This window comes from Ambystoma mexicanum, chromosome 8 (assembly GCF_040938575.1).
Source record: "Ambystoma mexicanum isolate Mex_15411 chromosome 8, UKY_AmexF1_1, whole genome shotgun sequence".
NCBI lineage: Eukaryota > Metazoa > Chordata > Amphibia > Caudata > Ambystomatidae > Ambystoma > Ambystoma mexicanum.
Genome location: NC_090929.1, coordinates 626995630 through 627013243, shown reverse-complemented (window position 1 = coordinate 627013243; position 17614 = coordinate 626995630). Strand labels below are relative to the sequence as shown.

At 47.5% G+C, this 17614-nt stretch overlaps 1 protein-coding gene across 12 annotated transcripts in view; it reads left to right on the top strand.

Annotated features, from left to right (window-relative positions):
* Positions 1-17614, top strand: part of EIF4G3 (eukaryotic translation initiation factor 4 gamma 3) — a 4880525-nt gene that overhangs the window by 2671275 nt on the left and 2191636 nt on the right. For 10 of the 12 annotated variants that reach the window (XM_069610350.1, XM_069610349.1, XM_069610345.1 and 7 more), the window contains one exon: positions 8801-8974. In XM_069610350.1, the coding sequence (XP_069466451.1) occupies positions 8801-8974 (174 nt within the window). The remainder of the gene's footprint in view (positions 1-8800; positions 8975-17614) is intronic. The other 2 variants (XM_069610344.1, XM_069610341.1) reach the window with 1 other exon arrangement.

Genomic DNA, 17614 nt, shown 5'->3' with positions numbered 1-17614 from the left:
CTATCTGCTGCCTCGCATTATCTTCACGCCTGTGCAGAGGCACCGCTATGGGTGACCCCTGGCCCCCTCACAGCTACTCCCCCTGCTCCATTTCAGCCTCTGTGCTCATCAGTCTCTCACACTGAACAGCGTGCATGGGTGGTTCTCATGCTTTATTTGAGCCTTCTTCACTGCAGCATAGCTCTTTACTTGCTCATATTCACATTCCCCCATTTCAGCACCTGAACAGAGGATGTAATATTATTATTATTTTTTTTTTATTTTTTTATTTGTGTATAATCTTTTTAGATTTTTACAAAGCGTTTTTTTTTCGTCATTACGAAGTAGATGGACTCTTTGGTCGTCTAGACTGTGCGGAGAGATCTGGGACGTCTTCTAGCTAATGGATACAAATTCGCGTTGGCATTAATGGAGGTTGGTCTTTTCCATGGCGATGATTAGAAGTTTAGCCGTCGGAATTTACCATCTAGTACGAGCTCCTGTGATTAGACGGTTCCACAACATATCTTCATCGTCTACGAAAGAGTTTATGCGTAGAGGGCCAAAGAAGGCGTCCCTTTCTTGTGCAATCGCCGGGCAGGCCATCAGTAGATGTCTTGTAGTTTCTATTGTTTCTGAATTTTTGCAGAGTCGACAAGTTTTGTCCTTAGATGCTGCTCTGGTAGCTAAAATTTCCTGGGTGGGTAGTAGGTTGAGACGAGCTTTTAGTAAAGTTTTCATTAACAATTTACTAGGGTACTTTGTGCAGTACTCCATAGGTTCTCTAAGCTTGTTAGGAGCAGGTGGCAGATGGCTTAGCAGTTTGTTTGATACTGCTTTTTCGTTTGTGTTTATCCAATCTAGCCATTCCATTTTCGATTTGATTCTTAAAGGATTTTGGAGTAGATCTTCTTCTGAACACGCGATCTCCTGCAATGTATGTCGTTGAATTTCAACCCAGTGTTTTAGCATCTGGTTGTTTCCTTTCATGATTTCTTCGTTAATCATGCGGTATATTTGTAGGCTCTCCGGGTATCGAATCTTTCTAAATAGTTGCATTGTACTTTGGGCCACTATTGCAGTCAAGGAGAGTAGGCCAAGTTCTCGCCTTATTGCAGCAGACGATGTGGATTTTGGAAGACCAAGTACTGTTCGCCAGATAAAGCCTTCCAATTTAGGCCAGAGAGTGGACGGGATTGAAGGGGTTGCATCCATGCCGTATACCAGGGACGGAATTACTTTTGCCTTATAGAACTGGATTGCAGGTAACAGGCTAAATTTGCCATATTTCCTATCAACTGCTCTGAGCTGGGCTGTTAGGTGTTTAGTCTTTGTCCATAAAGATTGTTGCATACTAGATGCGTTTTTAGAGCTGTCAATTTCGACCCCAAGATATTTAAACGCCGAGACAACTTCAATTTTTGACTTGAAGAGGCACCACTGCAGGCTTTCTTTCTTCCTATTTCTCTTTTTCTGCATGATCAAGATTTTAGTTTTTGATTCGTTTATCTCCAAATTATTGTCCTTGGTGTACTGTGCGAGGTTGTCCAGTTGGCGCTGGAGTCCGACTTGTGTATGGTCAAGGATTATCAGGTCGTCGGCATATAGAAGTCGATTGACCCTTACGTTGCCGACTTTGGGAGGAAATGACCTGATCGTATCTTGAGAATCTTTAAAGTCACCTAGGAACGATATGAAAAGAGCGGGCGCCAGCGGGCAGCCCTGTTTCACTCCACGGTGGGAATTTATATGATCAGATAGTAGACCTTGGTTGTTCAGACGGACAGACACGCTGGTGTTCGAGTGGAGGGCGATTATGGGAGCCAGGATTTCATCAGGGCAGTTCCATGTCTTTAGTTTATTCCATAGTTTAGGCCTGTCAACTCTGTCGAACGCCTGAGATAGGTCGACGAATGCGAGGAAAACTCGTGGTGCGCCCGACAAGACTTCGTCTTTAATGATACTCAAGATCATTATATTGGCTGCAGTGCTAGCGTTTTTCTGGAATCCAGTTTGTAGTGGGTCAGTAGAGGGAGAAAGCCGTGTCCATTTCTGAAAGTAGCTCGGGAGGATTGTGGCGAAGACCTTACCTATGACATCCAGCAGGGCTATAGGTCGATAGTTGGAGGGGTCCTCTCTGATGCCCTTCTTGAAAATGGGGACGATAACTGCCTGAGTCCAGGAATCAGGTAGTGTCCTTCGGTTTTTGCAGTCTTTAAAGATCAGACTCAATACCGCTGACCAGTCGTCGGGGTATTCTTTTAAATCAGAGTTTGCTAACCCGTCCGGTCCAGGGGCTCTTGATAGTTTCCGCCTTTTGATGACTTTTTTTATCTCGTCTTCGTCTGAGAGGTCTACCCATTTTCCCTCTAGCGGTCTCGTTGGAGGGTCGATAGACGTTAGAGGTGAGTCAAAGAGTTCTGAGAAGTGTTTGACCCAGTTTTCTTCGGTGACAGAGTTAATCATTTGGGTTTTGGGATGGCAGTTTGTTTGGTTGACCATAGACCAGAAGTCCCGAGATTTGTTGGTGGCTAAAGCCTTGAGCATACTCTCTGCATCTGATTGGTAGAGGTCACATCTTACCTTTCTCAGCCATTGTTGGTATTTTCTCCTCTCAGTATGGTAAGATTCCCACAGGGTTGCAGTGTTCGATGCCGCTGCTTCTTTCTTTAGTTTCCTTAAGGATCTGCGTTTGGTTACCAGGGTAGCATTATACACATGGTTATGGTTAGACCTTAGATCATTGGTGAGCTTCTGTGGTTTTTTGAAAGGAAGGAGCAGAGGAATGTAGCTGTCTCTGAAGAATGCGTCTTTCACTTCAATATGAGAAGTTAAGCTTTTGTAGTTATCAGTCAGAGTTTTGATGTCTTTGGAGGACATACACAAACGGGTAGCCTGGGAATTTGTCCTGATCGATGGTTTGTAGAATAGATGGTCGCGCACACTGGTGTTACATTTGAGGTTCAGTAAGTTGTGGTCGCTAGCCTTTGTTCTAATTATTTCGAAAGAGGTTATGCGCTGGTAGACCTTTTCAGAGACAAAAATGTAATCGAGGGTGGCTGATGAGCTATCACGTTCCCACGTAGGTATCAGCATTTGGTCGCTCATAACGTTGGCTGCGTTGTGGAGGTTCCTGGAGGTCATTAATGCTAGCCATAGTATTCCCCTTGACTCTGCTAGAGTGTAGGGAGAAGCTTTTGCCTTTGGCGCGGCTTGGGCTACACAGTTTGCATTTAGGTCCCCACATATAAGAATGTTTGGGGTCTGATGTTTAATTCTGATTTCATCAATGATGTTGGCGGCTTCATCGCAGAAATGTTCTGGTGTTGTTTTTTGAGGGTTCCAATAGGCATTGATGATAGCGAGGAGTTCTCGAGAAGGATTTCTTTCCATTGCGGTTTCGTCCGTCCATGTGGCAAGGACAGCCAAGAATCCATAGGTTGCTTCTATTGTCTTGATGATATGGATGCCTGAGCTTATGCGGGTAGCTGTTAATAGGCCGGATGACGGGCGACCCAGTGGGCCTTTGTAGGCCGGAGAGATCTCTATGTTGTAACCATCCAGTGCCGGTTTGTCCAACAGCCAGGTTTCCTGGAGGCAGAGGATGTGTACTCCCAGGTTGTAGCTGTCAAGTTCAGTTAGGTGCATATGGCCTCTGGTGTTCCATGAGGCGATGGAGAGACGCAGTTTTTCCTGTGCTTCTTGTTTGGACGCGACGGGGGGGTCGGTGGACTGGCACCCCCTGTTTGCTGCTATCTTTTGATACCTGGTGTTAGGGCATCCCGTATCCATGACCAGCTGCCCTTTTTTGGCACGACGTCTGAGGTAGTAGTGGGCAGGTCTAATGTTTTTTTTTCTGCTTTCAACAGCGTTTTCCGGGGAGGATCGATGGTCTTGATATCGAACTCTCGAGGGGTGTCGGGGAGTTTGGTGTTTCCCTTTGTCGTTGTGATTTCTATGCTCTCTTCTTGTTGGGGTTCTCCCATTTCTGGAAGGACCATATTTCAGTTTATCTGGTACGTTTGTTCGTTCCCAGGCTGATCTGCTGTAGTTTTGGATGGTTTCTCTCGATTGAGATGAAGTTTTCCTCCTTCTCGAAGATCCATATAAGTCCTCCGTTCGTGATTTGAATCTATATTTTTTGATGTCTGAGGTCTTACGGTTTTCTTCGTGGTTGCTAGTTGTGTTCTGAATTGGGATCTCGTTGAGTATAAAGCCCAACTGTTCTAACTCTTTGTAGACGCCCTGAGGAATTTCACGAAGTGCCGAGCTCCTGATATGAAGATACGCTTTTGCTTGCTTGGACCTGTGGTACGGCTTGATTAAGGTGAAATCATTTGAATTTAAGGCCTGTAGCGTGGGTACTTGTTTTAAAATCTTAAGCACTGTTCTTCTATTTAGAATCATGTAGTATTCCTTCGTGATTTTTTGTTCTATTTTGAATAGGCGGGTATCTCTTGTTGTAGTAACTTTTGGTCTTAAGAGAGTCTCTTTCTGGTTTGTTGGCGACGATTTTCGTTGCCTAGAGTCGATCTGCTCGGGAGGAGTTGCCAGGCGACCTGGTATCTCTTTCAGATGTGGTTGAATAGTTCCCGAGAGCTGCAATGTCATCGTTCTATCCTTTTTCTCAGTTTTATGATTTAGGGATAGTTCCTTGGTTTTGACGTTCTTAGAACTGGGAGGGACCTTTGGTGCTTCAGTTTTGGAATTGGTAGCATTTTCAACTTGTGGTTCTGAGCTTTCGATTGTGTCCCAGTGCTGTGTTAGATCAATCATGGAGCTTCGAATCAAGAAGTCCTCCGTGGTCCTGGGAGAAGAGGTATCGTGTGGCTCTGCGTTGTCGTTATTTTCGCTCTGGTATCTAAAATCTTGGTTTTCATCCGTCGTTTTTTGTTGTTTTCTTTTTTTAGTGGTTTTCCTTGAAGCCAGCACTAGATCAAGCGCTGACACTGTTTCCGAGTTGGAAGAATCTTCTTGGGCGCCTATAGCGAGTTTCAGCGAGTTTCAGCACAGGATGGTTTCTCATGGTGGCCACCGATTTTGGAGAAGTGTCACTTGGTGGCATAGGTTTAGGTGCTTTAGTCGGCGGGCGAGAATGTTTGTCAGTTGTTTTTAAGAACACCGGAGCCAATTCTATAGGTGGAGATGGTGGCGTTGACTGGGTTTCTTTGTCAGCCATAGTTGTTTTTGCTAGAGTAGTAGATTTTAAGGAGTTTAGTTGTTCATCGAGTGAAGCAAGTTTCTGGTCCAAAGTGTCTCTGTCTGTCTTGTTCCTTTGTTCTAGGGCTGTAATGAAGCCTTCGACAAAGATCAGCTTGGTATGCATCATTGCTGTAATTGTGATATGATCTTTTAGGGAGTCACTGATGTTCTCATAGAGTTTCCCAAAGGGTGCTAATGCTATTGTTATAGCCGACATAATAGTTGTTAGGTCGGGTTTTTTTTAAAGTGATTCCTTGGCGCTTGGTGTAGGTACTTCACTTAACCTCCTATTTTTAGGTGGTGATCGATCTCTTATTGTACATGGCGATGGTGGTGATGTAAATACAGAGCTTTCGTCTGTCTGGATCGATCTGTTCAAGTTTTTTGGTTGGATTGAAGGTTGGGCAGATTCCGTTTGACCCTTCGGTGGGTGGCCAGGAACGCTATACTGTCTGGGGAGTGATGGCAGTGCCGACTTTGTTTTGGTAGGTGAGTTTTCTTTTGGTGTGCACTCAGTGGCTCGTGGTTGTGCGCGGCCGTTTAATTCTTGTTCTGTGGGTGAAATGGGTTTATTGATGATCTCAGCTTGTATTTGCGTTTCTGTTTGTTTTGGGTTTGTTTTAGACAGCCCTGGTGCGGTGATTTTAACTGGGGACTGATTTTCCATAGTCTCACCAGGCGGGTTTGCCGTGGGCGGATTTTGGTCGTCCATAGGGGGTGAGGCGCTATTGGGGTTAGCGCTTCTTTCCGGTGTAGATTTGCCATAAGTTGGTAGCCGGGGGGTCTTTTTTGCATTTTCAGTCACTTTCCTTACTTTGGGCACTGGGGGTAGGTCTTGGATAGACTCCAGAATTTCCGCGTCCGATAGTTCTTGGTCCTGGTCCAACTTTCTTTTACATTGTTTTTTGAAAAAGTCTTTAAGAGCGACTGATAGAAGCGGATGCGGGAGGAGTTTTTTTGTTGCACCTTTTTTTTTGTATTTTGACGTTTGAGAGTTTTGTAAGCAAGACCTAGATTCCTTCAACGATTTTTGGCGCAAAGGTTTGAGGGCTTTATCCAGAGGAGTCGGTTTTTTTGACTTTTGGTTTTTCTGTGTTTGGGTATTCTGTAATATAGAGAGCTCTGATACTGTAGAGTCAAATAGGTCTTTTCCCGCATATTGTTGTTTAGAAGAGGGTGCAAAAGGGTTGTTTGTGGTAACAGAGGAATGATCTATGGGGGATTGCAGACTTGGAACATTTGTTTCAGAGTTTCCTGCGCGGTCTAACTCAAAGATTTGAGACTTCCCTATTTGTAGGTTGGAGTGCGTTGTTTCGTTTACGGTCTGCCGACCATCGTTGTTCTGTTGTGGTGAGTCCGTGGTGGGGCTCATTGCTGCGTGGATTTGTGCCAACACCAACATGATTGCTGGGGTCACGTTTATTGCGTTCACGGCAGACTCGCCTTTGCGGTGATCCGGAGAGCTTGCTTTCTTGTCCTCTGCTGCTTGTAGCTGGTGTGAGGGGTTGGGTTTGGTCCCGTCTGGGGGTGTGGGGGGGGATATTCCTTCCCCTGCGAAACCCGCCCACCACATCCCTCAGCTAGTTCATGGGTCGGAACCAGTCCTCCGACCTGCGAGAGTCCACCTGTCAAAGGAGTGTCTCCTCGGGCCTCAGCTGGCTCGGACAGCACAGGGGCAGGGGCCGGCCGTCCTCAGACAGTCGCGGCCGCTGCTCCTCTCGCCGACCCAGTGGTACGGCGGTGAGGCTGTATGGAAATCGCAGAGCAGGGGGAGGAGGAGAAGATCGCCACCGCAGTATGCCGTCCCGGCGAACGAGGCGCAGAAGCACCCGTGGGGGAGAGGCATTCCTCCAGCTCATCGATCCGTGGCACAGGTGAGACGGGCAAGTTGGGAGGCATAGTCCGGTCCTTGGTTAGCGATGGCGGTGCGAATGCAGATTTGTTGGTAGCTTGGAAATTAAAGTGGTTTGAGGAGATCCTAGTCTCCGCATGCTCCGCATGTAGATTTGTCGGGGACAGAAAAGGTGAGCGCCGAGAAATGTCAAACGGGTTTTCAAAATCAAACCGCGTTTTTGACGATTTGGTTGCAGAATTGGTTGCGGTAAAGGGTGTGATTACACTAGTCTTTGTCTCCTTTACTTTTTTTGGTTGGAGGCTTCTGTAGATGAACTTCAGGAGCCTTGTAGTTACTTCTAAGCCTTCACACTTCCAAGGCGGATTCCGACGGTGACAGCGATTCCGATGGTGATGGTGATTCCGACGGTGTTTGGGGAAGGGTAGGCGCCCCAATCGAGGCTCCGATGGCGGGCTTCATCCGGGAGCAGCCGCGGACTGCCGCAGACTGCTCAAACCTCAGCTCAAAGCTCCGCTCACCGCTCCGCGGTGTCTGCTGAGTATAAGTGGGTCCTCCCACAAACGAGATGGTAGAAAGATTGCCGCAGACTGCTCAAACCTCAGCTCAAAGCTCCGCTCCCTGTAATATTAGGATTTAGTGCTGGTGTTATCGGAGCTCGGGTCCTTGGGTGCTGTTCACTAGCCCCCTCCACCCGCTAGACACCCTTTTTAGGCCCTAAAAAAACTATGGGGAATGTAAGCCACCTCCTTTTTGGCACCAGCAGTAGAAGTTAAAATCTGTTGTGACAGGACAGCTAAGGAAAGTCACTGATGGGTTAAGTGACCTTAATGAAAAATGCTCCTGATGTGGGGCTTAACAGAAACTGGAAATGATGTGCATAGTGAGCGAGATATACATTTCCAGTGATCTGCTACCAGGATCTACTAGAAATGTGCACTTTTGTGCCAGCTGGGAATTTTTTTAATTGGTTATTTGGAACTAAGTATGTGTTGCTTGAAACGGGCAAAGATGTGCTTACAAAGCATAAGGTAAACTACCATTGGTATTCTCGTTAGGTTCAAATATACATACATAAAAAAGAGATTTTTTTTTCTTCTTCAAAATACAGTAGTTGACCCCTTATAGTGGCATTGCCACTTCGATTTATAATTAAACTAAAATATGTGTGCAATGTTTTGCTTTTATTTAACTCGAAAGATGTTTAAAATGTATTCATTATTTGAGCGTGTCAACTTGATTTAGAAATAGGCTGGCAGGTGAGTGTAATAGCTATCCAAATCTGTAGTTCTGGGTCTTCCGGAAACTTGAAATGTCTTTCTTTGGAAGCGTTTGATAGCTATTTGGAAAGCAAGATTCACTGCTGATTTTCTGCAAGCATTCTTTTCCGCTAACAACTGCAAAGAGTTCAGACATGGTAGCATTGAAGGGTACAAGTTAGGTTATTTTCAATAAAGTGGTTCACAGCCATGTTCATTAGCTCGTAGTTCTATTTTCTGAGAATTGCGGTGAGGATTATTTGACTCATTTCTTTAGTAACAGACTTGGATAGTAAGTCATTTCACATTTGTCTCTCCCATGGCCATCACATTGATGAACAACGCATGTATTTTTTTCAAGCGTCCATAGCTTTCAGAATGTCAGTCACCATGTGTAAATTAAATTGAATGATCCCAATGTGGAATTCCAACACTCCATATCTTGTATTTGTTTTTATTATATTTATATAGCGCCTTAATCCATTTTACAGACATCCTTTGGTTTTAGCAGGTAAGTGTGGGGACGAGGAGATCACAGCCCAACCAGAGACGTGAACCTAGAAAGATCATCATGAACCTTTCAGTAACAGAAGATGTGCGACTGAAGAAGGCAGAGAATGCTTGGAAGCCTGGCATGAAGCGGGAGAATCAGCCTGAAGACCCAGAAAACATAAAAACCCAGGTAAAAAATAAGACATAAATCTGCCCCCTGCTCCCATAGAAACACCTTAAAGAATTCCAGTCATGTCTTGTTTTAGCACCAGGATAAGCGTGCAAATGCAGAGCATAGTATGAGTTGAGAAAGAAAATGTTTTGATTCTGCATTGCACTACGTTTCTGGTACACATGGAGCAGGTCATAAACATCAACCTCTGCAAGTACCTTCAAATACTAAAACCAGTTTAGTTTTCACACTGTATCAGCTTATCTGCTGCAAACGGCTGTAGTTTAAGAAAAAAGTAGACTTTTTGTTAGACTGGCCAGGACGCAAGATGAGTACAAGCTTCTGCCCTTGATTAATTGACTGATATTTTCTGTATCTACTGCTGCCATGGTAGCCGTATACCAGTCAAAAGCAGAGGCCATTATTGTAGTTTAAAAAAAAAATAATATAGATTGAGTTAAAAATGGAAACTCTGATCTTTTTGTTTTTCATGTTATTCATTGGGCTGTGTGCAGTCTCTCTGCAGAATATTCTGTAGCCCTACCATGGTACAGACCATTTCTGAAGTGGCTCTGTGTTTTTCTTAATTTATTTGGATTAAAGCACTTTGGAATTCGAGCATATACATCATTAGCCCGTATAGAATTGTCACAAATGCCCCTTCCACCCCATTTTGTCCATAAGCGACACTTCTGTCATGCCCTCGTCATTTGTGGTTTACTGGTTCTCTCCTCTGAGTAACCGCCCTTCATGGCATCATAAAGTGGTGGAACACATCAAGTGGTGGAACAGATTTGGCTTATATACTGTCAAAGGGATGCCCTGGCAGTATTCTATGAGTGGCAACCATATTTTCAAGTACTTTGGCAGCTGATCATCCAGGGTGGCTGTGATCTTTTTTGCTGCCACTATATCCCAGATCTTTATCCACCACATGGGTATCATAGGGCCCTCTATTTTTTTCTTTTACCCACTGTGATTCTGGCGGCCAGTAGGAGTTGCGTGATAAGGCTTGCTGTACTGCCAGAGCGGTAAACCTCTTCACACACCACCCCCAGAGAACTATTAGCGGATCCATTGGGATACACTGGAGAACCCCATTATGGCTTTTACTTAGTACTAGCAATACTCATACGTCCCTTCCCCTTTCCTCTGTACTCTATGGGTGTCCCTCGCTAGGGATGGGAGACGGAACCTTTTTCACCAGAAAATAACCTTCTTCCCCAGAAAAATCTTTCACCAGCGCTCCTGGGTTTGGCTTCGGCCTTGTAATTCCACGCGCTTTTCCCCGAATACTGTCTTTTTGTCTTTTGGTCTTTAATCGGGTACTCGGTCCTCTGACGCCACCATTGGGCTTCAGCGGGTGTCCAGCCTGTGAGGGGCACTTCCCTACATCTAACACCCGCGCTTTTTGTCTCCGCTGCCTTGGCCCAACCACATCTGGGAAGGTTGTAGTGCGGGTGACGCACTTACACAGCGTGCTCTGAAGAACAGGTTAGCTTGGTGGAGAGAGCTCTTTGAGCGATCGTCTCCAGAGGACATGAAGAACTTAATTAGGCACAAGTCAAGGCCCAGGGTAGGGACACTCTTTTCATCCGCACCCTGCAAGTGCGACTCCTTCACCAGGAAACGTCTGAGCGGGAGGGACTCTTCAGGTTCTAACACCAGCACAGGTACTGAGGCTGTTTCAGTTACCACCAGCCAGGCATTGGTGTCACCATATCATGCAGGTGATGTTTTCTGAGGGACCGCAAGGTTCTTTTACCGGGTGTCCACCTGAGGGGCTACGCCATACTACCGGACAAATGTCTGAGGGGGTGCCTATACGCAGCACTACCAGTGACACAGCCAAGGGCACAACGCCTACCAGGCCACGTCCTTAGGTGCAGTGCAACCTCAAGGTGCTGCTCCTACTCCCGTGCTACCTAACGCCCCACCGGCCTGTGAGGACAGGTTTTTTGAGAAATTCCTCATGCTTATGAGATCCCCCTCAGATGTGATCAGGGACATGCTACCTCCGGTCCCGTCACTAGCGCCCACAGTCATTCCTCCTATGGCTCCAGCGCCTCAGGCCCTCACGCAGCTCCAGCTTCCCACGCCGGGCACCTCTGCCTCTGGCAGCCTAGGCGGTTCCATACCAGCCTCCACAGCAGCCTCCGGCTCCGGTTAGCACACCTCAGCCTTCGGCATCCCGTACTCCTCCACCGGCTCCAGACCAGCAGGGCACCCTGGCGGACACCGATGAGGAGGAGGACCCCGACACTCTGTCTTCATTCAAGGCATTCCATGAACGGCTCGCAGGTCTGGCCCAATACTTGGGGCTTTCACAACCCGAGGTGGAACAACCAGATTACGGGGTCCTGGTCGAGGTTCTTACTCTATGCCCCGCAACGAGAATAGGGATTCCGATGCAGAAGGACGTTGGCGCCTTGGCTAAAAAGGGATGGCTTAAACCCAATTCGGCGCAGTCTACTAGTCAGCCCCTCGACGCCAAGTACAGGCAATTGGAGGGGGATACACTCTTGCTGTCGGCACACCCTAAACACACTCCTCGGTGATTGCCATGACCTGATCTACTCTTCTAAGCCGCAGTCTTCCTCCGCCACCTCATCCTCGGCTCTACTATGCAAGGAGGAGAAGATCTTGGAGGCATATGGAAAGGTCTATTCCAATGCCTCGCTGTATCTTGTCAGCCTAATGCGGATGCCATGCTCGCAGACATAAATCGAAGGCTTTGGCGGGAAAAAGCTGACTTCCTTTCGGAGCCTCCAGTACAGAATCAGGCGCGCTTAAAGGTGGGGCAGGCAGAGGCAAAAATGATGTCTCCATGATCATCAGTCTGGCTTCAGAGCAGCCAGAAGCATGGACACTTCTCTCCTGAACATCCGTGAAGACCTGCTCTCTAACCTTGATTCTAATTTCCCCTCTGTCCTCATCTTACTCGATCTCTCTTCTGCCTTTGTCACGCTCACCTGAGTCTCCACAGGAGCGATGGAGTCCGCCGGTCCCAGGTCTTCTTCCTACACCACCACCCAGAAAAATGAGGAGGATACCTGTCAAGAGAGTGAAAGATTAGGAAATGGCACCAGATGACCCCCCCACTGGAATCCCTTCTTCTATTCCCCAGGATATCGGAAAGTTGTGATTGTGTGGAGAGGGCGTGGCTCACCTTTTAGACTAAAATGGTGGGCTTTCCTTCCTGCTCTGGTGCTATGGTCCGAACCCTGTGGCTGGTTGCTTCACTCAGCAAAGGGTCTGTTTGCTCTTTCTGCTGTACTGTTGAGGCTAGAAGTCTGCTGTGGAAGAATGCGGCCAACTTAGATAAGGGCTGTATTCCCTTGATTGCCGCTTTCAGGTAAGTGTCCCCGGAGGCCAGTTACTGCACTGGTTGGAACAGTTGACTCCCTGGATTCAGTATCCGGTATGCCAGGTAAGTTCGGTAAGTTCCGGTTCCCAGTTACCTCACTGGGTCTAGCATGGATAGTTCAGGTGCGGTTGGCAAGAGATAGTGGGTCGGGCAAGAATTGCACAACCAACCTTTGTTCTTTTTCTCCTCCACAGGTATCCGGGGTTGCTGAGGAGCAGGATCGCTGCAGGCGTCGAAGAAAAGGCAGAGCGGAGAAGGCTCGAGGGTCCGCGCATCCAGGCAAAGACAGCTGGAATCACTGATGATGTAAATTCCACAGGCTGTTACGCTCACCTGATATGCCCTGGTTGCCGGATTTCCCCCCAGATGTAATCAATTAGGGATGATGTCTTCTATGGCAGGTGGGTCTGAAAACACAGGAGGCCTGGGCTTAGATTCAGATGTTCGTTTCCTCCCACCAGCCCCTTGGACTCGACCTGAAGGCCCCCCTCCTCACCTTGTTATGATGTCTGGCGTGCTCTCCGTCCTGCTTTCTGCGCAGGGGCGCGTAGTTTCTGCGGGTTGAAGCGACTGAGTTAACTTCACTGATGCCAACCCATTTAAGTGTCTTTAAAGAGGTAAATTGGATTATAGTAGTCTGAGGGCCTTTGCTTTCTTTCGGACTATTAATGTCTTTCCATGATTGTTTCCCCCTTAGGTATGCAGAGGTTCGCTGGATGCGCTGCTTGGGTTCAGCTCCTGCCGGGATTTATGGACGTGGAGCGTGTGAAGAAAGGTAGGTTCAGCGCGAAGTGCGGTGCGCTAATGTCTTTTTGGGCTAACCTGTATTCTTTATTCCTTTTCAGGTTACGATTGTCTTTCTGGGCGTGCAGTGATTTCTGGAGCGGAACCGCCCAAGATATGCCCAGCCAGGTGAGGAGATTTTGGTTGCTGCTGAGATTGCCGTGAGTAACCTGTTTAACGTTGTCCCTTTTTCTCTCCTCCCCAGGTGCTTTGTTCCGGTGCAAGCGCGATGTCCTGAAGATGCTGCCAACGGGATGGAAGACCGCGAGCAGCTGGGATCGAAGGATGGAAGACTGCAGGTAAGCTGGAATTGCTAACGATGTTCTTTTGTCTCCTCTGCAGGTCCGCGATCCCAGGAACGCCGGGTGCTGGTCTCTGAACACGGTGAGCGTTACGCTGCTGGCTGCAGAATAACGCGAAGCACGTTCTTTAGCTTGGGTGTGGTTTATATAGCCTATCCTGTAAAGTAGTCCAGGTAAAGTAGTCCGGGCTACCACACCCTAAAACACTGCACCGCACAGTCTGGTGCTTGGGCACTAGACTGGGTGGGTGCCTCCATGTTGGCTGCAGGCCTCCACATAAAAAGTAGTCCTTTCAAGTCCCATTCCAAATATGAGCCTGGCGCCAAAGGCGCCAGGTCTGACTCCAGGAGAGTCCCCGATGAAAATGCAAAGCCCTAAATGAACCCCGAGCCCTAACCCTACCTGGCATGTGACCATGCTAGTGGGGTTCTGGGTCACGGGCCGTGACAGCACCCCCCTCCCCCCCCCAACCCCCAAAGCCTCTCCTAAGGTGATTCTCCTGCCTAGTCCAGGCCTGTCTGGAAAGTTCCGATGAAACGTTTTAATTAGACGTGGTGCATGAATGTTCTCACTAGGTTCCCATGATCTGTCTTGAGGGCCATAACCCTTCCAATCAACTAGATAGTATAGTTTGGATCCGGTATATTTGGAGTCTAGAATTTCTTTCACTTCGTATTCGGGTTCTCCATTGATGATGATGGGTTCAGGTGGTGGTTTAACTCGTGTACCGGGTTGTACTGGTTTTAGCAGTGAGACGTGGAACACTGGATGAATTTGCATGTTAGCTGGCAAGGTTAGTTTAACTGCTGCCGGGTTGATGATGGCTTGAACAGGAGAAGGCCCCAAATAGCGAGGACGAAAAGTTCGGGTTCCCTTTAGTGGTATGTATTTTGTTGCTAGCCAAACTTTGTCTCCTATCTGAGAGTCAGGAGCCTTTTTTCGATGTTGGTCTGCAAACCTTTTTTGCTTACTTTTAACTTGGATTAATTGTTCTGTTGCCCTTTTAAAGGCCTGAGTGATGTTTGCCTGAAGCGTCTTTACAGCCGGCATTTCGAGGCTGGGAGGGCTGTCAAGTTTGGAAGTATGGGGATGTCTGCCATAGAGGGTAAACAAGGGTGTTTGCCAAGTACTGGAATGTACAGAATTGTTATAAGCATATTCGGCTCTCCATAATAGATCCCTCCAGGTTCCCTCAACTTGATGCAGGTATTGTTCGAGAGTCTGGTTGGCCCTCTCTGTTTGACCATCCGTTTGGGGGCGATAGCTGGTGGATAGCCGTATGTCGATGTGCGCTATAGCGCAGCACTTTTTCCAGAAGTTTGATACAAATTGGCTCCCTCGATCAGAGACCAGGACTGAAGGGAATCCATGCAGTTTGATAATGTTTTCTAAAAACACCTTTGCTAGCTGAGAAGCATCTGGAAGGCCTTTGAAAGGGATAAAGTGTGCCATTTTAGAAAATAGGTCCACTACAACTAAAATGGTATTGAACCCTTGGCTGGGAGGTAAATCAGTAATGAAATCGAGAGTGTGTGTGCGCCATGGTACCGGAGGTATTTCTAATGGTTGCAGGAGGCCAGCTGGTTTTTGCTTCAATTACTTGTTTTGTGCACACATTCCACATGACTGAATGTATCGGATGACGTATTGACGCCAAGTGGGCCACCAATAATTGCATTTTACTTTGGCTAAGGTTTTGGTGTTTCCGGGATGACCTTCCATCAAAGAGTCGTGATATTCTGAAATTATTTGTTGTTGTAGCTCGGTCTTAGGCACGTACATGCGTTCGTTAAAATAAGGCAGTTGATTTTTGACAACGTATTGTTTTCCTTTGGTATGCCATTCCAGTAACTCACTTGGGGTTATTTCCTTTTGGATCTTATTTCTAAGTTCAGTTTGTGTTAAAGCTGTGGTGAGGCCTAAAAGCTTGTCCTCTGGTATAATGGCCACTGGATCTGGAGTTGCATATTCTCTTTCATCGATGCCCATGCGAGATAGTGCGTCCGCTTTCTCAATTCTTACGCCTGGCCGATAAGTGATTATATAGTCATATTCGGCGAAGAAAAGGGCCCATCGTAATTGGCGCGAGGATTGCGCCTTTGCTGTTTTTAAATATTGTAAGTTCCGATGGTCCGTAATTACAGTGACCGTATGCCTGGCCCCTAAGAGATAATGGCGCCATGCCTTGAAGGCAGATTTTATAGCAAGCAGTGCCTTATCAGTAATGGCATAATTGAGTTCAGGAGGTGTACATTTTCATGACCAGGAGGACACAGGGTCCAATTGGCCAGTTTCAGGTTCTTTTTGAGAAAGAACCGCCCCCATCGCCATACTGGAAGCATCTGTTTACACGATGTAAGGTAAATCTGGACGAGGATGTCGTAGGATCGGGGCTGAGGAGAATTTTCCTTTAGTTTTTGGAAGGCCTTTTCAGCATCTTCTGACCATATGAATTTATTATTGTTTTTTCGTAGAAGTAACGTGATTGGATGCACAATCTGAGAAAAGTCTGGGATGAATCGACGGTAGAAATTTGCAAAACCCAGCATACTATGGATCCCTTTTTACTGAGGTCGGGGAGGGCCATTTTAGAATGGCATCCACTTTGTGTGCATCCATTCGAATGCCCTTCTGAGTAAGAACGAAACCAGGAAATTCAACTTCGGTTACATGGAAAGAACATTTTTCAAGTTTTGCGTATAGTCGATGTTGGCGCAGTTTAGCAAGGACAGCATGGACATGCTTAACATGGTCTTGTTCTGAGGTTGAATACACTAGGATGTCATCTATGTAGACCAGGGCGCAAACATCGATCAGCTCCCTTAGGACGTCGTTCATAAAATATTGGAACGCCGCTGGGGCATTGCACTGCCTGAAAGGCATTACCTGGTACTCAAACAACCCATATTTAGTACGAAATGCCGTTTTCCATTCATCTCCCTTTTTGACTCGGACCAGGTGGTACGCTCCTCTGAGGTCTAACTTTGTATAAATCGGGGCATCTTTGACTTGATCTAGCATCTCGGGAATAAGGGGTAGTGGGTAACTGTTTTTAACAGTGATCTGGTTCAGGGCGCGATAGTCAATATAGGTTCTTAAGTCCCCTTCCTTTTTTGGTACGAAGAACAGGGGACTGGCTGCCGGAGATTTGGATGGGCGAATGAACCCATTTGTCAAGTACTGGTCCAGATAGGACTTTAGATGCTGGTTTTCTGATTCGGTGAGCGCGTAGATTCTACCGCAAGGGATCTGTGCACCAGGTATGAGGTCAATCTGACAGTCGTAGGACCTGTGCAGTGGTAGCGTATTAGCTTGTTCCTTCTGGAACACATCCTGGAAATCTTGATATTCTTCTGGGAGATTGCTGGTTGCACCAAGTGTAAATATACCGACTCTTGGACTCATAGAAACCTTGAAACTGGACTTGTTTTATTGGAGATAGCAGGTGGAGGCGCAATCATGAGGAAAAGTCAGTTTTCTTGCACGCCAATCTATCCGAGGGTTATGAGCAACTAACCATGCCATCCCTAAAATTAGCTGAAACTGAGGCACCTTGATGACATGCGGACGTGCCTGCTGTAAGCTCTGGGACGGGCCCCAATTTCAAAGCTATTAGGAGCCCTTAGTCCCCTAAATTTTGACATGGAAGTTGCTGGGAGTGCTTTGTGGTGCGGCGGCGACTGGATGTGAGGTTTATAGTCGCCTGGGAGCTGTTTTTCTCAAGGCCGGGAGTCGAACGAGGGGAAGCCGTTGACGCGCAAGATGGCGGGCGCTGTGGTATCAGAGTTCGGACGTGAGACCTGGAGACGTATGCAGGACCTGAAGAATGTGCAGGGCTGTGGGGGAGGAGCGCTGATGCAAGCCGGGGTGCACCGACACAGAGAGCAACTACCAGGGAGAGAGCTGCGCCCCGCGGGCCGATCGCGCTGTCTGAGGTGAAGGAGCTGAGGGTGCCGTGGGAGATGAGGAGGAGCCGCTGAGACCCACGGCACTCTGGGAGCCCAGTGAATGCGGAGCCGGAACGAGAAGGCAAGCCTCCGGGAAGGCGGGCGGTCGTATTGGAGAAGCCTGCAGCTGGGGCAGTGAAGGTTGAGAAGGCGGGATGGAGAAGGCTTGTGGGTTGTCCGGTAGGAGAGTGGAGAGCGTCGGAGAGAAGGGGGACGTTGGTGCGGGCGGGCTGCTGGCTTGGGGGGAGGCGGCTGCAGG